General features: G+C 46.9%; 1 protein-coding gene across 1 annotated transcript in view; it reads left to right on the top strand.

Moving 5' to 3' along the window:
* Positions 1–3,064: 3,064 nt before the first annotated feature.
* Positions 3,065–21,257, top strand: part of CCHCR1 (coiled-coil alpha-helical rod protein 1) — a 149,439-nt gene continuing 131,246 nt past the window's right edge. Inside the window, exons 1-3 of the mRNA XM_078641730.1 lie at positions 3,065–3,181; positions 14,708–14,793; positions 15,573–15,843. Of these exons, the coding sequence (XP_078497856.1) occupies positions 14,724–14,793; positions 15,573–15,843 (341 nt within the window). The 5' untranslated portion in view covers positions 3,065–3,181; positions 14,708–14,723. The remainder of the gene's footprint in view (positions 3,182–14,707; positions 14,794–15,572; positions 15,844–21,257) is intronic.

Raw genomic sequence — 21,257 nt, 5'->3', positions numbered from 1 at the left:
TTTTGAGCATGCCAGACTGGGGCACCTTCTCCGGTGGTGTACCCATATGGGTTAAACCGGGTCGCCAGGGCCAGCTGCACCCAGGTTCACTGTCTGAGGCGCAGTTATTACCGCTCTCCCATAATGCACGGGAACTCAAGCTGGGTTTTGCATCTGGGTTCCAGAGTGTAAATGTTTCAGCACACGTGAAAATCTGATGGAAGACTTTGTGCAGTCTGTTGAAGCCTTACAGATATCCCACGTCATACTTACAGGATGCCTTCTTGGGGAATTGGCTCTCCGACTCTGAACCTGTACTTGGGGTATTATATTGAGGGGTGGGGGGTCTTCCACCACAGGATGGGGAGTCTAGCATATGGACTCCTAATTTGGTCATTAATGATCTCAGGAAAGAAGAGACTGCCCTAGAAATAGAATTATAAGATTCCCCAGATAGACTGCCCCATAGAGGGCCACTCCTCTCCATCCCCCTCAGAGAAGTGGAGCATTTATGGTAATTAAATGCTTACATTTTAGTAAGGGTGAGCGGACCTAAGAATATAAATTGTGCAGAGAAGCTTTAGTCGCCAAAGCATAGCTGCCAAGGGTTCAGATTGCTTAAGTGTGACATTTTCATAATTTCCGTGTAATTCTGAGTGACATTCAACGAATATGAGTGCCACTTTTCATGAGCAAAATCAAGCTATGAAGATGAGGGAAATATATAAATAGCAGAAATTACACCCATTTGAGCAACAAGTAACTCTTAGAAGATCTTTAAACTGCTGCAAATCACCATAAATGGAAGGGCACTCTGGAACCCAACTGTACCAAATAGGATGTAAACATAGATGCAAAGTGTTCAGATTTCTTATGCATGACATTTCCATGGTTTCAGTGCACCTATCAGTGAAATTCTGCTGCCAAATGTGTGACACTCAGAGTGACATTTCTTGCAAATAAAACTAATAAGCAATTAAGTCCATCGAATGAGTTAAATGTTAGAAATGCTGCCATTTTCAAAAAGGGGAAGTGCTAAAAGATCTTAAAACTGGTGCAAACCCCCTGGTCACTAACCCACTGTCCCTTTTTAAGATGATTATAATGTAATTTCATTGAAGACATTACAATTTGTTTTGCAGTTTTGTATAGTGTCAACTCGACCCAAAGGTATTTGAGTGCTTCACATGGGCACCAGTTGAATTTCATGAGGGAACATTCATTTTTTGAGGCACAAGGAGATTAGAGGATTTGTCCAGAATCACAGGATGTTGAGCTGACGCTGGGACTCAAAGCTGGTTCTTTAGTTAAAAAGAAGTGCCTGTAAATTCACATCTTACATGTGAGCAGTCATTAAATGTGAACTGTTATGGATCCAAGTGAGGTGTTTTTAGGGGAGAAGTGGTGCCTTCTTGTTTTCATGCTGTGTTTCTAAAATGGTTTTTCTTTTTGACATTTATGAAAACAGATGCTATTTTGAAACAAAACCAAACAGCTGGGTTATATTAGGCTGTGATACGTAGCAGCGCCCTGAGGATTGGGCCTGTGAAGATATATGCTTAGGCTCACAGATATCATGGATGCATACTATATAATTGACACAAAGTTTTAGGGAACAAATGCTTTCTCAGATGTCAGTGGAAATATGAAAAGCAAATTCGTATTTTTCTAATCAGTCTGTGCAGGGCTCACCTGGCTGTGCCCAGACGTACGTTCCCACATGTCTGCCTGGCTGCTCATTCTGAGCATGTTCTTCAGCAGCAGCTGAGCATGGGGTGGTCAACAGGCTGCAAGAGGGCATTGCTAATTGTACCTGCTAGTGATGATTACTACGGGGCCTTAATCGGCTTCCTTGAACGTTCTGCTGCTTTCCTGTCATACACAACTGCGATTAGGAGCGGCCATGGTTGCTTGTGTCATGTCTATTCCAACATTGAGTGATGTCATGAGCTGACCCACTAGCAGAAGAGTCGCCCCCGACCCACAAACATGCCAGATCCAAATCAAATAATTTCAAAGGGTTCAGAGAGAGCCATTTAATCTGTCTCCCCAGAGTCCCTCGGGCTGCCCCCACATACATACCACTGAGGGGGTTGGGCACTGTACTACTTGTCTGGGCTGCAGGGTGAAGTAAAAACATGAAAGCATTCTAGGGACTGGAGCTGCCACCAGGACTAATGACCACAAGTGGCCCAAAAAACAACAGAAGGCTGCTTCAGATCGCCGAGAGGCTGGCCAGGCCTGACAATGCTTTTTGTTAGGCTTTAACAAACTCTTTCTGACCCTGTGGGTGACTGCCGCTGCTGCCGGATCAACTTGACATGTCCCAAAGAGACTGGGATTTCCAATGCAGTTATTTTCATAAGCCTCGCATTGCTGTGAAAACAATTTGTCCATCACACTTCAGACTATTGCTCACTTTATCAATGTGAAAGAGCCTAGGCCGACAGCCTGGCATAAGCAGACCTAAATAAATAGCACTACAGCAAGCAGCCGAAACATGCTCTAGCTTCTTTTTTTTTTTAATTCCTGAAGCGCCTCATTGCACATGAAGTACAAGGAGGATGTATGTGTGACTAATGCATTTAAGTGCGGTGATGCGGACACCAGCACAAAATTGCGTTAGTCTAACCCCTGATGCGTGGCATTTGGCAGGGCTGCCAAAGTGCTGCTGGATACACTGGGGCTGCCACTCACAGATACTGGAACCTGGGGACCCCCATTGAATCATTACTGGAATCCAGGGACACGCAGTGACTCATTATTGGAAGTGGGAACTCCAGCCAAGCAATTTAGCTGATTTGAACCGCAAAACAATACACAAAAATTTCAGAAACAAACATTTATCAAAGAAATCATGAAACACTTTATTTATACCTCCTTAATTATACTGAAAGAAGAACGTTTTCTATCTTGTTGGTGTTTGTCACTGCCCTGCATCCTTCGGACCTCGCTGGGTTGTCATTGTCCTTCCTCTATGTCCGTGGATACAGTAATGTTAGTCCTTCCTCTGTCTCCATGGATGCATTGAGTCCATGGTGGCTCACCTCGCTCTGTCCTACTTCTATGTCCATAGCCTGCTCGCGGCAGCCGTTGCTTAGAGACAGCTGCCTTCAGTTAAAAGAGGAGTGAGGGGCTACGGGGACCGCGAAGGGTCAAAACATTCCGGAACGCGGCTTCCTGGAGAAGTAGAAGCAAGCAGGTAACTGTAGTTTGGTGCATGGAGGGCAGGGTGCTGGGGTCTGTGTTTTATGTATGGCTGTCCCCCTCGGAGAGCAGCAGGTTGTACAGTGGGTCAGCAATGGCTTGTCAGCAGCACCCCCCCCCCATTAAGTGCATCTCGCCCCTCAGAGGGGGCTGGGGGCTCCTGTTGGTGCCGAAAGCTGTCCCATCCTTGTCCCCAGCAGTGTCCATCACCTCGAGGGTCTGCAGAGTCACCCGCTGAGAGCGCCGTGTCTGTCACTGGCCTGCAATGTTCCCTCGGTGAATTACTGTCAGTCTGTCACTGGTGTCCGTGGGTCCCTTAGTGTCTGCTCTGTCCCACAGCAGGAGGCAGCCTGTCCCTCACTGAGGTCTGCTCTGTCCCACAGCAGGAGGCAGCCTGTCCCTCACTGAGGTCTGCTCTGTCCCACAGCAGGAGGCAGCCTGTCCCTCACTGAGGTCTGCTCTGTCCCACAGCAAGAGGCAGCCTGTCCCTCACTGAGGTCTGCTCTGTCCCACAGCAAGAGGCAGCCTGTCCCTCACTGAGGTCTGCTCTGTCCCACAGCAAGAGGCAGCCTCTCCCTCACTGAGGTCTGCACTATCCCACAGCAAGAGGCACCCTGTCCATCACTAACAACCACAAGGCAGTAATTAGCATAAAAAACAGTAATGACAATAAAGTGGAGAACAACAGCAGATCTTATATTTTCAAATTCCAAAGGACGTTTATTTGGATCCACATTCAGCCGACACGTGTTTCGTCGTGTTCAATAGTTGAGTCAACACGACTCTTCAGGGCTGGTAAAGACCCAGGCATCTATGGGTTAATGCAAAACGTCGGTGTTGTGGAGTGATGAATCCTGTATATGAATAAAAGGTGATCACAGTATGAGTAATCCAAAATACTAGGTTCCGGGTTGGGAATGCAACTAGTTTACAACGTAGGCGCTCACTGAAGCGCATTGGAGAGCGAATGAAGAGACTAGACACGTGTAAGTGTCAGAAATTACCGGGAGGGGATCCAATAAGAAGGACTGGAGTAATTTGTTTATTTTTCATTAAATACGCGGTGCGCTAAAATTTGGAATCCCTCCTCTGTGTGTTCCCGGTCGCTGTGTTCCATACACGTGTCTAGTCTCTTCATTCGCTCTCCAATGCGCTTCAGTGAGCGCCTACGTTGTAAACTAGTTGCATTCCCAACCCGGAACCTAGTATTTTGGATTACTCATACTGTGATCACCTTTTATTCATATACAGGATTCATCACTCCACAACACCGACGTTTTGCATTAACCCATAGATGCCTGGGTCTTTACCAGCCCTGAAGAGTCGTGTTGACTCAACTATTGAACACGACGAAACACGTGTCGGCTGAATGTGGATCCAAATAAACGTCCTTTGGAATTTGAAAATATAAGATCTGCTGTTGTTCTCCACTTTATTGTCATTACTGTTTTTTATGCTAATTACTGCCTTGTGGTTGCGAGAGCTTTGCTTATTCTGATTATTGAAGGTCTTTGATTTTCTACGAACGGTTAGGGTTATCCCGTTCGCTCTTCACGCACCACGCCACAAACATTATTCTCCGACTACACTGTAACGTTCACCATAGGCAGAGCGCCTTCCATCTGTACACAACATAACCCTCACAGCTGTCTCCTTGACTGTCCATCACTAACGTCTGTGTTAAAATCAAATCCAGGAGTCAAATAAATTAAGTTGATGTTTATTATCCAGCACAGCATTAATAGCCTCCCTGCTTCCAGGTCGAGATGCAACTGGCTCTCTCTCTCTCAACCACCTTCCAGAATACAGAATGTAATTGGAATATAAGCACGGTGTACAGGCAGGCATCTCAAGAACCCCATGATGTCACATAAGCAGATGTGAATGAACATAAAAGAAATATGATACAGGATGTAACAGTCTGCTCCCTCTGTCCCACAGCAGGAGGCAGCCTGTCCCTCACTGAGTTCTACTTTGTCCCACACCAGGAAGCAGCATGCCCCTCACTGAGGTCTGCACTGTCCCATTTTAGGAATAAGCCTGTCCCTCACTGAGACCTGCACTGTCCCACACCAGGAAGGAGTGTGGCCCTCACTGAGGTCTGCAGTAGTTTTTACAGAGAGCATCGTGTCTCTCAATGAGGTCTGCTCTGTGCAACACCATAAAGCATCATGTCTCTCAATGAGGTCTGCTCTGTGCAACACCATAAAGCATCGTGTCTCTCAATGAGGTTTACTCTGTCCCACACCAGGAAGCAGAATGCCTCCCAATTAGGTCTGCACTGCCTTCCAAAGCAAGCAGCATGTCTTTCAATTAGGTCTGCTATGTCCCACTCCATGAATCATGTCCCTCACGAAGGTCTGCACTGTCCCACACCAGGAAGCAGCTTGTCCCTCACTGAAGCCTACACTGTCCCACACCAGGAAGGAGTGTGTCCCTCACTGAGGTCTGCAGTGTTTTTTATGGAGAGCATCGTGTCTCTCAAAGAGGTCTGCTCCATGCCACACCATAAAGCATTATGTCTCTCAATGAGGTTTGCTCTGTCCCACACCAGGAAGCAGCATGTCTCTCAATGAGGTCTGCACTGCCATTCAAAGCAAGAAGCATGTCTCTCAATGAGGTCTGCACTGTCCCACTCCATGAATCATCATGTCCCTCACGAAGGTCTGCACTGTCCCACAGTAGAAAGCAGCATGTCCTTCACAGAGATCTGCAGTGTTTTTCTACGGAAAGCATATCTCTCAGTGAGATCTACATTGTCCCACACTAGGAAGCAGCTCGTCCCTCATTGCAATCTGCAGAGTTTTTTTTTAGCAGGAGCAGAGTGTCTCTCAGTAAGATCTGCAATATGTTTTTCACTTGGGGCATTAATTAATTTAAAAAATCTTTCGGTCAGTTTTGTATGTCTCCAGGCTCAGAAATGTCCCTCGCATTTGGACAACATGTCCATGTTCCTCGCTGATGGTAGCATGTCCATCACTAGGATTCATAATATCTTTCTGAGAGCAGTATGTGCCTCATTGAGGTCTGCAACAATTTTAATGAGAACAGCATGTGCTTCACCAAGAGTACGGATTCACCTGACTCACAGCAGCATTTATTTTATTTTTTTCGAGTTTTATATAGCGCAAACTTGACCCAAGGGTATCGGAGCGCTTTACAGATTATGCATAGCAACATTTATTAACAATACACATGGAAAATAATTAAAACAATAGCCATACATGGCAATAATATAAAAAAAACAATGGTGGAAAAGGGGGATGATATATGCCTGTCCTTTGGGCCTGCCATGCCTATTCAGGCCTCAAAAAATCCATAAAATGTTACTAGACCTGCAGGTGTATTAACGTGAATAATCTACTCGACTAACCTGTATTGTACTTGACCTGTAAGCCTGTCTAAAATTGTGTGATCCTAGACAAATATTTTATGTTCTGGACCTGCCTTTTTCATCATCACATTTGAGAGCACCTTTAAATATGCGTCTTCAGCATTTCTGCTGTACAAAAATAACTCTTGTTTATTTAATAGACTAAACATTTGCTCAATGTAGAATACAAATCTGGCCCAATACACATGACCCCTGATTGTCATCATTGCGGAGTCAGGAATATTTCTCAGTTTGTGTTTAAAAACTCTGTTTTAATAAATATATTACTAAAGCATGATGTGCACAGTCATTTACAGACCACACATTTCCCATTAAAATGGCCACAAACATTTCCATTAACACGTGGTTTTACTAATAAAACTATATAGTCCATAAACGATGTTGGGAAATTGGGTTTCAGCACAAAATGTATTTGCACATTGTAGGAGAGTGGGGTCTGCAATCCTATGGTCACCCCAGATTTTTGCTTTTTGCTTCACTGGTTTACGACTTTCCCTGGCTGTGGGCCTGCTAATCAGACCCACAGCCTAGCTGTTCTCTCTCTAAATTGACAACCATGTACTTCAGGTGCATTTACCAATTGGTACTGGGCCACCTTATCAGTCCCTGTACAGTGTACCTTAGGTATCCAGGGCATAGGTGTACCCAGGGCCTACCAGGGACTGAAGCATGTATTATGCCACCCCTGGCTGGCCATTTAAAACTGACACAACTGGCTGCACGACAGCTGGGGCAAGGTGGTGTAATCACCCTTTGCTGTAGATATAGTATACCTATATCTAACCCTAAAATGGACACGTATATTCCTATCAGTCACTCCTATGGCAGGCCTTATCAATCCTGAAGGCAGAGTGCTTGGAATTATGTGAGATGGTGCTCTGGCATGAGCTGAGCCCGTCTGCAGCTTGTGGAACCAAGTCCTAATAGCTGTTCCGTGATAACGCTATACCATATACTCTGAAGTGCATTATCAACCTTGCGGTTAAATGCTAACTCTGGTATAACATTATCAAAACATGTCGAGTAAGGTGTCATACGATTTGGAATACTACCCCCTCGCCAATTCTGGCGACGGGGGTAGCATTCCACCCTTCTAGAGGGGCACGACATGTATGTAACTGAGAACCCCGGTTAAATTTAACTCGAGCCTTGGCATCACAAAATGAATGCTGCCACCACAGACACAAGTCTGACCTCCTGCTGCTGGGAGTCCTTCCAGCGAGGGAGGCTTGGACAAAGGGTTTCCTGCCTTGGGAGGTGCTAGCACCACCCCAGACAGGATTTTGTGTATTGGGTAGGACAGGCCTGAAAGGAATGAGACATGCCTCGGGCACACAAGGTGTCCTGTGCATACACCGGTTCAAACCAGTTGCTGGGGCATCCCTGCCCCAGCTCTGGCGCGAAACCGGACAAAGGATAGGGGGTGTAGCCACCCCCCTTCCTGGTCCCACCCAGGGGAGGGACCTAGTCAGTAGTGTAGCCCCCTTTAGGAGAATAAAGGTAGGAGCTGGTCCCATTCCAAATTAGATTATCCTGAACAACTTTACAAGAAGAAACTCTGGACTTCGACGTTCTGCTCCACAGAAGACTGAAGAATCTCCCTTGTGGGCAAGGAGTGTCCACCCTGCAACTGCAGGCACCATCATGCGTCCAGCGGCTTCACTTTGTCGTCTTCCCTCGAGGATCCAGACTTCAGAGCCCGACGAGACCCGGATTCCCAGACCTCTCCGACCTCAACTCACATCTGCAGCAAAGCTGAGACCCGTGGATGCGACGAGACACGTGGGACCGGCCATCTTGAAAGAAACTGCACTTCGCTTCCAGCACGACTCCCAAGGTAAACTCGACCAAGTGCTTTGGGGATTGAGAAGCCCCAGCCCCGAGCAGCTCCTGCACCGAAGATCAGCCCTCCAGCTTCCACGAGATCTGCGTGGGGCCCTTCTGCTTGTTTGCTGCTCGACGCGTTGTCTGGTCACTTGCCGGCTGGCTAGTTGCCTCCTAGAGGACAAACCTTGAAATCTTCACTGCTGGTCTGGTTGCTCCAGACTGGCCCTTGCTCCCTTCCAAAAGAGGGGCACCCCGGACTCTCCAAGTCCGCACCAGACACCTTTTCCACTCACCGCGCGGGTTGCCTTTGCCAAGGCCTGTTGGCGCCGAATCAGGAACAGACACCGCCGACAGCGAGAGCCTGCGTGGGACAGCTCGTGCCTCCATCCTGGTCGTCGAAGACACCTCCTGGTCCACATGGCTGCAGAGTCAAGCATCCACTCTTCACTTGATCCCGACGACGACATCTGGTTCCTTCCTGGTTCCACTCCAGTCACTGGCTAGTGACTGTGAACATTGTCCCCTCTGCTTTCAGGTCTTCAGCATCTCTGATCCACCCTTGGATCACACCGGACATCTTCCCCCTGGTCGCCTGCAGCATCCTTTCCTCCAGGCTCCATAGACTTCAACGCCGGAACCTGACACGACTTTGCACCTATGCACCCGCAGCCCGTGGGTGAGGTAACAAGAGCATTTCGGTGCTCAAGGGTAGATTGACTCTCCTAGTATCCAGATCCACAGTCGTTTTAGTCCTAACTAGTCAGGATTGTCCGTACTTACCTTTTACTTGAACTGTACTGTCCATAGACGTTGTTATGCATCTCGCGTGTGAGTTCACACTCTGCACACGCGTTCCGTGGGCCTCCTATTACTTACCTAAAGTTAGAGTAGCGTGGTCCCAACGATCCTACAGCCTCTGGACAGCTCCATTCCTTCCATCGACTTTCACATTCCATTTACTTAGTATATGGTTTGACCTGCCCCTAGGGCACCATTGTAATTTTGTGCAACTTATCGTATTTTTCCTAAGAGATTGTCATGTGCCTAGCCCTCTGACCTCATAAAGAGTTCAGAGGTGTTTGTTATTAATAAATATACTGTTTATTTTCATAACAACCTGTGTGGTGTCCTTTCATCTGGTATTCAAGGGGTTATATTGTGGTAAAACAGCTGGCTTCACATGCCAAAAGAGTTTAGCCTAAGACTGCTTTGTCCATGCTACCATTAGGATAGCTGGTCTATAAGGTTGACTTACAACCAATCACCATAAGCGTTGTTTGGACTGATACAAGGTGATCACTAGAACTAGTGAGCATCATATATCAGGCCAACTCCTCACACACATCACCAAGTAATGTGTTCTAATTTGTTTTTGTCCTATAGAAATATTATTTTCCACCACACTGAATTACAAAAAATGTGCTTTCATAACTACTGAAATATATTTTGAAATGTTTGGGCTGTGCACTTTTTAGCTATTTAAATGTTATGTTACAAAAAAGCCTGACATCTTACAGCCTTTCATTTCACACACTTTGCACAGCGGGATTGTAAGAGATCCTCTAACTTTGCAGTCGGAGAAAGAAAAGTAAATGTAAGAAGAAAAACTGATTTTTGACACCTGTCTCTAAATGCAGAGCATGTGACAAGATAACAACAAGATTTAAAGGCATCTTTATTGCTTATTCACTTTGTAATTGATTTTATATATAGCGCTTACTACCTCTGACAAGGCATCAAAGCGCCTTTCGGTGAGTAGCATGCTACTCCGGAACCCAAAAGGTTTAGTGATGGATTAGAGTAGGGAAATACGAGAATGGAAGAATAGAAGAGGGAAGACTGTAGGAAGTGTTAGTTGGGAGATCATAGTGGTAAGATGAGGTTTTGGCTGAGTTAAAGGAGAGATGGATGAAAGAGTCTCTAGGAAGGGATTAGGGAGATCATAGTAGTGTATCAAGGTTTGGGAGGGGCCGAAAGAGGGATACACGAGGGAAGAATTTTGAAAGGGTTGTTTGGGAGATTATTGTAGCAAACTGAAATGCGGGGTAAGCCGAGGAGGGAAGAGTCTAGAAAGGGTTGTTTTGGAGATTATATTAGTAGTAGAATGAGGTTTGGGATGAGTCAGAGAGTGAGGGTATGTATTGAGAGAGGTATAGAGTGAGACAGAGTAGTGCATTGGAGAGAGTCAGTTATGTTTTTTTGTTTTGTGTGAGTGAACAGAACACCTGGTATTTGTCAGCTCGCCAGAACGGGCCAGTAGACCCTAAAAATAGCTCACCCTGATGAAATCTGACTCGCCATAGCAAGTGTGCGAGTAGATTTCTCGAGGCCTGCTATTTCTGGGCTCAGCCATGTCCCTCGTCAGGGTCGGCAATTTTCATTGCTGCATCAAGAATGTTTGTTTGTATAATTTTTTTTTTTTTTTTTTAAAGAATTTAAGTTTCTTTCTGAGCTCATTTCTGCCCATCACAGACAGCAGTATGGGCCAGATGTCCAAAGCATGACTACCAACTCCTAAAATGTGATTGCAGCTACATACTGATTCAATATTTGTAAGTGGTGTGCGTGGGCGTCTATCCAAATACTGAATTGGAATGTCATGTATCGCTGTTTTGCTACCCTAGTCCCGGCACAAAACGCTGAAAAGTTATATAATCCCGAATTGGCCTGGTAACCCATTCCCAAAAGGGCCGTGTTCTATTAGGACCCTTTTTCCTTTGTGAATGAATGGAAAAACATTTGTTTGATAGTACTCTAAAACAAACATTAAAAAAAGATGTCTTTTTTCTTTAATGCAGCACCGTTTCCTTAACGAAAATGGGCTTTTACTTTACTTAACGGTGATCACAGAGATGGTGGTCTGCTGACCCTAGCAGGCTACCGTCCCTGTGATGATCACCAACCACCAATAGAAGTGAGTCCCAAATTGCTATCTATCTCATAAAAATTCATGAAACAGGTCTCTTTGTGACCCACTCCTAACTGGAGTTTTACGAACTGACCTATTAGTTCATAGGTTGGTTTGTAAAAATTCTTAACTGATCACAAAAATACTGGTCTCAATTTGAGCCAATTTTTTTCCGACATATATATATTTTTTAACATCAAGCACTATGTCCCTTACTGAGAGCCGCATGTTCCTCACTCATAGCAGCATGATGCCCACTGATACTGGCATGTGTTTTGTTGAGTGCACGATAACCCTCATTACAGTCAGAAAATCCCAGACAGATGTCTGGATTAGCATGCCTCTTTGAGACCACTGTCGCGGTTTAAGTTAAACAGCCTTAAATAGGAAATGCTTTCACAAGAGACAAAGCACAAACCGAATCCAGCTCAGAACAGTGACTGTAGTGCATTGTATCTACTGCTTTTGTTGCATGGTTTGCAGCCCCAAGTCGACAAACCCACACCAAAGACTGTAATACTAGCCAATTGATACACTTTATTAAAAGTCTAAACTAAAGGAATTCAGAAGGATGGTACCCAAAACGATGTAAAAATCGATGCCTCGTGATATCTGTAAAGTCATTCAACTGAAGGCACTTCAACTTACATCCACTCTCATGCATCTGCAAAGAGAGGCTGTTAGATTTAGTCGGGTCATTTCTGTCTATCGTGAAAAACTACTGGTTCCTTTTCTGAACCCAGCAAGAATTTGAGATTTAAGGGTCTGATCTTCTCCTATTCTGTTTGCAAAAAACTGCACACTATTTTTTTGCGAATGGAATAGAATTTTGCAAACAGAACTATCTACTAATAGGTCAGTTTGCTAAATACCAAATCGCAGGGGGCCGTATAATGACCTCCCAAATGTGTATTGATTAGGCAGGTTGCCATTTGCAAACCCTTGGAAATATCTGCAATCACATGTATGGGATCCTGCACAGGACAACATGTCACCTTCTGTACAAATGCATTCCAAAGCACAAAAACTTTTTTTTTTTTTTTTTAGAGGCAGCCCGTGTTCTCTAAAGGAGCCAGGACTCCTTTTTTTTTTTTAAGTGTTCTGTTTTGGAACACTTCAGATGGAGCAGGCAGTGGTGCCCTTGAGCACTACCTTCTCCTCCTGAGTCTGCCAATACTATTCCCAAATGGGAAGCGATGCTATTGAGAACCCTCCCCTTTGAAAAACAGTTATTACCCCAACATAGAGGTTGGTAACTCATCAGTGGTTGTGACCTCACTTGCAGTCTTAAACCATTGACCTCATCAGAAGGAGGCACATCTTCAAATATTGTTCTAGTTCGTTCCTTCACGTATTATATCTCCTTGTTTATCATAAATTCACAACATTCCAAAGTTTTCTCTTTATCAGAAATGTGTTTTTATTCCGATCACAGCAACTCTGTTAGCCATTATTTTCGTCAGGTTCCAGATCCAGAAATCTCTTCTTATTGAAATTAAGTCATCCAAAATGTGTTTTGAGGGAAACACCCTCTTCCTCAGGGCGTGAACCTCCAGAGTCCGGCAGGGACTTCACTCTACTCCGTGTAAGATGGGATCGAGACCCTCATCCAGGCAGCTCTGACCGCAGCACCCGCATTGATTTTGAATGCTGTTGGAAAGTGGACGCTCACCAGTTGAGCCCTGCCTGATATGAAGAGGTTGATCTCCGTAAACTGCTCATGGTCTGCAAAAGGAGGGTCTGGAACCTGAGGAAGCACAGCTAAGAGACTTGATGTGATCGGAATAAAAAATATTTCTGATCAAAAGAAAATGAAGGAATGTTGTGAATTTATAAGAGATAATAAGGCAGGAATGAACTAGGACAAGATTCTATGGCGTGCCTGCTTCTGGTCAAATTGAATTATTAGTAAATCAGGAGGCACTGGTTTGGAGGGGAAGGCGCTGGCCTACAGATCCGTAAACCTCAACTCTATGTAAGCCACTAATATTATTACTTTCAGAATCAAAAATAGGAGGGGCTTCCTTTCACGCTCCTTCTATTTGTGATATGGAAAGGACCAGAAAAGTCATTTTACGTGCAAGATAATTTTATGACTTGTTAAAGAGCTTTTGTATATAAAGAACAGTCATTTCGAGATGGCAAACCCTGTGGTTTTACAAATCACAGGGTTTGTGACCGCAAAGTGATTTTGTACACAAAGTCCTGACCTCTCTGTTTTGGACCCATATAAAACGATTCAGGCTGTTGTAGGAGCAGTACTCTCTGTGCCTCTTCCATTCAGGAGTCTCACTGCCCTAGTGTCTGGAAGGGAGGCTACATTAAAAATATCTGCAGCTGTCGGACTGCCCCTGCTCCCTATTCTAGAATATCTTGTTGTTTGGTCATTTATTCATGATCGTTCACGCAGCGAGCTATAAGTAGTCGATCTCTAGGAGTTAAGGGACAATTGACGGTGAACTAAGGTTACAGCTGTAAAAATATTCAAAGGTAAGGAGGAACAGTGCAGCTGTTGGTCCTTTAGTTGGTGTGGTTCTGTGGCACCCCTCTTATTTGATAGTGCCAGGTGTTTTCTCATCCCTTACTATTTAAAAATATTTTTTATAAACAGCAGAAGTGCAATACGAAGGGTCTCTGGTTCAAATAATGGGCCTTTTGTCGCAGTTTTGTATTTTGTGTAGCATTTTGGTATATTGTGGTTTAAAGAATTAAAAGAAGGTCTTCATCGGTGTGTTTCGTAGCGGTCGGTCTGCTCTGCGCTTCCTCGACGCTGGCATTAAGTAAGACACTGACTGTACTCATGTCAGCATATTATGTTTTCACCGAGTAAAGCCTTATATTTCCTACAATCATCTGCAGGTCAGTAAATGCAGGTAAGCAAGAAGACGTCGAAGATGGAGAAAAGAGGCGAGAACCACTAGCACTTCAAGAAAACTCAAAATGTTGCTGTTGTAGTCGGATTTGGAATGCACTGTGTTCATGATTAGATACCAGATTAGAGGAATCTGTGCCTAAGGTTTACAGATGAGATGAAGCTGAGGATCTTTGGTCCATTGGTTAATCGGTTGTTTAATTTCTAGATAACAGTGCGGTGTGCGTGTTCTGTATGCAATACTCACTCACTCTTTAGCTTAAGTCATTCCTCACCCTTTAATCAGTGTTGGCTCTACCTAGCTTGAGAGATGTGATTTCTTCTCTCCCAGATCTAAGAGCAACCCATCTAAAATGTATACTTAAAAGAAAATGGCCAGTAGTCACAAGAGCAGGGGATTAGGTGAATAATTCATCACAGACTCAGATGGGACACATATATTATTGTTTACATTTCTGCTACTCGTGCTCGCAAATGAGGAATCCCAAAAATCTAAACTGTGTTTTCTATATCTTCTAAGGCCAAAACAGACAACAATGGATGAGCGAAGGAAAGCTGAGGAGAAACTTGAACCTCCTGCTGCGTTCGCAGCTCCAAAGCCAGCAGGTAACACTTCTCGGTTAAAAATATGAGCTGAAATGTTATGTTAACTTATTTCAACAGCACAAATATACCGAAGTTTCGTGTCCTTGAGATGTGTGAGGTTGAAGGATTTATAGGTCAGGCCCATGCTATAGAATAAGGTAAACAGTAATTACCACTTGTGATGCTATCCTGCAGTCTGTCAGACTAGAGTGAAACCATTTTCTGCATAGTGAGACTTCACTCAGAGAGTGAATGAATATAAATGGCAGATGAGATGAACTCCTGTTTTAATGGTTATTTAAAGTCAGAAGGTTTTTTGTGGAGCTGGTATCTGTGAAGAGGGAGATTCAGTGCATGGTTACTCCTTCTGAGTAAAAGGGTGTCTCGGGAGAGGAAGTGCCTCAAAGGAGGCTTTGAAGGTGTCATTTGAAGGATCTGGGCACCAGGAGGTCTTTTGTTGAGTCTAACTAATGCCTTGAGAGGTTGGCTTTTTACGCTTCCAAGGGGGGTGTTAGTGGGTAAATCGTTGTTTTAAGGGGACATTTAAGGTTGCATTTGGTGGGGCTGGTTCAAGGGGTATCTCTTTTGTGGTTCCCATATGTGGCAGGAGGGTGGCTTTTGAACTTTCTGGAAGTAGGTTTGTGGTGGGGATGATATCTTAAGGGTGGTCAGAGGTTGACTTTAAATTATTCTGTGGAGGTGAAGAGTGGTGTTCTTGTTGGCTAGATACTCTGTAGACTGTGGCCTCACACTTGCTCTTTGGTCTACCTCACCTGTGTCTCTCTCTTTTGCTATTCTAGGTCAGCCTAGGTTGATGACCCCATCACACTTCGAGAACAGGCTGCCCCCAGTCCCATTGTCCTTCGCGCCAGGGACAGCTGTTCGGCCCATGGTACAGATGCCCTTTCCCGCTGCCGCCCTTGGCCCCAACCCTTGGGCCTCCATGGGTACGGCCACCCGAGACTTGCAGGATAGTGTGTACGTGAAGGAGGTGCATAGAAGGACTGATGGGAGAGAAGGAGCACGTGGCCGTGGGTGTACTGATCCTGAGGAGACTGATGCCAGAGCCAGGTACAGCACCTGAGAGAAGCCAGGCATCTTTTTGTTTCACTGCACTCCTCACACACTGTGGAATCCATGGACAAGCCCAGCCTTTCCCACAGTGAAACCTACAGGCGTCTCAACATTTCCCTCGGTTCTAGCCTACAGCGTGCCCTTCTTCACCATGCTGCAACACATACTCATCTCCTCTCAGTCTTGCTTTCTCTCTCTTATTTATTTTTTGCCTCCTTGCATTTTCTGTCTTATTTCCTCCTATTCTTCCTTCTTTCCTTCACTCCTGATTTCCTTCATTCTCTTCTTAGAATGTATAAGAGAGCTAGTTTAACAGGTAAATACAACTGAGTGCCACTGCCGGACTCCCTTAAGTACTATAAAAATAGGAAGGTCCTTAGACCAGCATGTCCTGAAGCAAACCATCTACTCAGCATGCAGAATACTTAACACTTCCTCCCAGCACGTGCCACATGAATTGCAAATTGATTCTTAGGCTCAGAAAGTACTAATGCTTTATAATGTAAGCCAGCAGCATTCTTTCCTCCTCACTGTGGGTGCCATATGCATACATCCAGCGACTGAGTTTCGCATCGGCAGCTGTTGTACCACTCTTAACCGGTCACACTTCAGCGTGTCTTGTGTTTCTCACTAGTTGTAAACACATGGCTTGCCTCACAGATGGTCTGAAGGTCTAGATCATTGTTCTCCAAAGTCGGACCTGGAGGGACATATCCATGCCAGAATTTTAGCTTACCTCCATTTAGACAAATGTAGTTATGTTAAAAATCTTGCATGATCCGGCCCTCCAGGACTGACTTTGAAGAGCCCTGGTGTTGATCCTAAAGTTGAAGGAATCATCCTAGCCAGGGTCTGATGGCCTCACCTCACTCATATATCTTCCACCGCTTCTGGTCGATGCGGTCGTTTGAATTTTTCTGCACTCGTCATATAGCACTCGTGGTGACTATAACTGGTTCTTAAATTTATTTAAACTTATGATACTAATTTCATCTATTGTAGCCTTGAGAAAGCCCTGGTCCAACTGACCGCTAAAGGGCGAAATTCGTGTCTGCTGTTAAATGTCTAAAAGACTATCCCTGTAACATTCTGTAGAATGGTGATAGTTTATGACTCAAGACTTAAATATGAAGAATAAAAGCAGAAAATAAATATAAATTGGAACTTAAACGTTTTTTGGCTAAAAGAATATTAACACTCACTAAGGAGGAGTATGCACTCATCTGTTTCCCTAACTTCTTGCAATAAAAGGTGAGTAAGGTCCAGCACCTCGAGTGAACCTCTTCCTATTACCTCTACAAATAGGTAATACTCTCCAGGAAAAGGACCTCTGGACCTTCTTTCTTACCAAGACCAGATGTACTAAACCGCCGATCTCAAATTGTAAACAAACTTTTTGTGGCCAGTCTTTCATTTTGCAATGCCACCGAAGCACCTGTTGATCTCGTCTCCAAATCTGTGGCCACAGGAGGGAGCAGACCGATCTGCCTAAGGACTATTACTTTCGCTCTTTGTGGCCCCTGTGTTTGGCGACCAACACAGTGTGGGGGGCGTGCAGGGAAGAGCAGAGCATCGCCCCTTGGTTTGAATTCACAAGTGAGAAGTCTTGTGTCTTTAACTCAGCCCATATTCTATAAAGTGAGCCAGTGCTGCTTGAAAAAACAGAAGTTTCCGTTGTGGGAAAACAACCTGCAGGCTGTCAGCATGATCCACACAGGGGAAGGCGCTACTATGGTAGCCTGAGGGAGGCATCTGTGCTCTGCAGTGGGACTTCACCTGAGGTGCACTGAGCAGGATTTCAAGCACCCTGCAGCTCTCTGCTGCTGATGGATACAAATACTAAACACGCCCTGTGGCTGCACCAGCCTTCAAACTGTGAGTAAATTGAAAGGACTGCCTCCTGTAGAGCATCTGCTACAATGTGGGCAAACCGGTGCAGTTATGCCTGGCAGTGTCCTCCCTCCCTCTTGAGAGGGGTGAACCGGTGCAGTGATGCCTGGCAGTGTCCTCCCTCCCTCTTGAGAGGGGTGAACCGGTGCAGTTATGCCTGGCAGTGTCCTCCCTCCCTCTTGAGAGGGGTGAACCGGTGCAGTTATGCCTGGCAGTGTCCTCCCTCCTTCTAGAGAGGGGTGAACCGGTGCAGTGATGCCTGGCAGTGTCCGCCCTCCCTCTTGAGAGGGGTGAACCGGTGCAGTTATGCCTGGCAGTGTCCTCCCTCCCTCTTGAGAGGGGTGAACCGGTGCAGTTATGCCTGGCAGTGTCCTCCCTCCCTCTTGAGGGGGGAACCGGTGCAGTGATGCCTGGCAGTGTCCTCCCTCCTTCTGGAGAGGGGTGAACCGGTGCAGTTATGCCTGGCAGTGTCCTCCCTCCCTCTTGAGAGGGGTGAACCGGTGCAGTGATGCCTGGCAGTGTCCTCCCTCCCTCTTGAGAGGGGTGAACCGGTGCAGTTATGCCTGGCAGTGTCCTCCCTCCCTCTTGAGGGGGGTGAACCGGTGCAGTGATGCCTGGCAGTGTCCTCCCTCCCTCTTGAGAGGAGTGAACCGGTGCAGTTATGCCTGGCAGTGTCCTCCCTCCCTCTTGAGAGGGGTGAACCGGTGCAGTGATGCCTGGCAGTGTCCTCCCTCCCTCTTGAGAGGGGTGAACCGGTGCAGTGATGCCTGGCAGTGTCCTCCCTCCCTCTTGAGAGGGGTGAACCGGTGCAGTGATGCCTGGCAGTGTCCTCCCTCCCTCTTTAGAGGGGTGAACCGGTGCAGTGATGCCTGGCAGTGTCCTCCCTCCCTCTTGAGAGGAGTGAACCGGTGCAGTTATGCCTGGCAGTGTCCTCCCTCCCTCTTGAGAGGGGTGAACCGGTGCAGTGATGCCTGGCAGTGTCCTCCCTCCCTCTTGAGAGGGGTGAACCGGTGCAGTGATGCCTGGCAGTGTCCTCCCTCCCTCTTGAGAGGGGTGAACCGGTGCAGTGATGCCTGGCAGTGTCCTCCTCCCTCTTGAGAGGAGTGAACCGGTGCAGTTATGCCTGGCAGTGTCCTCCCTCCCTCTTGAGAGGGGTGAACCGGTGCAGTGATGCCTGGCAGTGTCCTCCCTCCCTCTTGAGAGGGGTGAACCGGTGCAGTTATGCCTGGCAGTGTCCTCCCTCCCTCTTGAGAGGGGTGAACCGGTGCAGTTATGCCTGGCAGTGTCCTCCCTCCCTCTTGAGAGGGAGTTACTTCTTGGAGTTATCAGGGTGACAAGCCTGTGTGCATACACCTGATCTCTGGAGTGCTTCTTCACAGGAGACTAAAAGCATATTTAAAACCCCTCTGAAACCAGTCTGTAGCTCTCTGCTGATGACGGGCAACAACCTAGAAACGTGTCCAGAGATACAAGCACTGGCTGTGCCAACATATGGCGATCACATTTCAACTTGTGACTCTGTATTTATCCCAAGCCTCTATCCTGGTGCATGTTGGCATCTAAGCGAGGTGGCGCTGCAGTGCCCCCTCTCCTTTTCACTTCTTACTCCATCTTTAGGTGGCCTTTGATTCCACATCACAGAACAAGAGGGGATCTAACATTGTGCAGTAAAATGCAGTTTGCCAAATATCGAGCACATGGATGGAAGTGTTTAAAACGCACAACAAAGCCAGCAAATTGTTCGCTTTGCTGCAAAGACTTTATCATGTATAAGAGGAAGGGAGGGAAGGCTCCTACACTCTTCGTTCTGGGGCCTGCTACATCACTTGCGGCTCCTTATTCTACGCCAGACTCCAGTGCTTCATTTGTGAACAAATGGAAGGGCTCTGAGATTGAGCCCTCAGTTGGAGCTGCCAAAAACCAAAGCTGCTGATCCTTAATTCTAACACCCCATCTTCCAGTTTCTTCTTTATCTCAGTCTTGCGGAACCTTTTGTACCGCTGCTTACCCTGTTGTCACAGTTTTCCTTTCTTTCTCCCTTTTCTGCCTTTCTTTCTTTTGCTCCTGGTAAAAGTCTGATGAGGAAAAATAAAGGAATGTCAGTGTCGAGCACTTTGAAGCACCGGCACAAATTAAGCATTGTCTGGCTTTCCTAAGCTGACTATGAAGGCGCCTGAAACAAAAGTGAGCCCACCAGTCCCCATACTCTCCCCACACATACCCAGGTATTCACTTGAGTGTCTCCACCATCAGTCCACCTGCACAGTCCCCTTGCTAGCATCCTTTCCTTTAATGTGCATGTGATCCCTCCCATGTGTTCTTCAGTCCTCCCAGGACTTCAGATCTAGGGTAGGCCTCGGTCCCCTGGCTGGACTCCCTCTATCGTGTGATCCCACCCAGTCCTCTGGCTGGGCTCGCTCCATTGCGTGATCCTGCCCAGGTGTTCTTCAGTCCTGCTGGGGCTTTGGATCTAGAGTAGGCCTCGGTCCTCCGTCTGGGCTCGCTCCATTGTTTGATCCCACCAGGTGTTCTTCAGCCCCGTCGGGGCTTTGGGTCTAGAGTAGGCCTCAGCCCTTCAGCTTGGCTTGCTCCCTCGTGTGATCCTGCCCAGGTGCTCTGCAGTCCTCCCAGGGCTTCAGATCTAGTGTAGGCCTCAGCCCTCTGTCTGGGCTCGCTCTATCGCGTGATCCTGCCCAGGTGTTCTTCAGTCCCGCCGGGGCTTTCGATCTAGAGATGGCCTCAGTCCTCTGGCTGGGCTTGCTCCATCGTGTGATCCTGCCCAGGTGTCCTTCAGTCCTGCTGGGGCTTTGGATCTAGAGTAGGCCTCGGACGTCTGGCTGGGCTCACTCCACTGTGTGATCCCCCAGGTGTTCTTCAGTCCTCCCAGGGCAGCTTTATCGTCTGATCCCCCTCAGGTGTTCTTCAGTCCTCCCAGGGCTTTGGATCTAGAGTAGGCCTCAGTCCTCTGGCTGGGCTCGCTCCATCGTGTGATCCTGCCCAGGTGTTCTTCAGTCCCTCCGAGGCTTTGCATCTAGAGCAGGCCTCAGTCCTCTGGCTGAACTCCCTCTATTGTGTGATCCTGCCCAGGTGTTCTTCAGTCCCGCCGGGGCTTTGGATCTAGAGAAGGCCTCAGTCCTCTGGCTGGGCTCGCTCCATCGTGTGATCCTGCCCAGGTGTTCTTCAGTCCCGCCGGGGCTTTGGATCTAGAGAAGGCCTCAGTCCTCTGGCTGGGCTCGCTCCATCGTGTGATCCCACCAGGTGTTCTTCAGCCCCGTCGGGGCTTTGGGTCTAGAGTAGGCCTCAGCCCTTCAGCTTGGCTTGCTCCCTCGTGTGATCCTGCCCAGGTGCTCTGCAGTCCTCCCAGGGCTTCAGATCTAGTGTAGGCCTCAGCCCTCTGTCTGGGCTCGCTCTATCGCGTGATCCTGCCCAGGTGTTCTTCAGTCCCGCCCGGGCTCTGGATCTAGAGTAGGCCTCAGTCCTCTGGCTGGGCTCGCTCCATCATGTGATCCTGCCCAGGTGTT

Source organism: Lissotriton helveticus, chromosome 5_1 (genome assembly GCF_964261635.1).
Source record: "Lissotriton helveticus chromosome 5_1, aLisHel1.1, whole genome shotgun sequence".
Classification (NCBI taxonomy): domain Eukaryota; kingdom Metazoa; phylum Chordata; class Amphibia; order Caudata; family Salamandridae; genus Lissotriton; species Lissotriton helveticus.
This window is presented reverse-complemented; position numbering and strand designations above follow the sequence as displayed.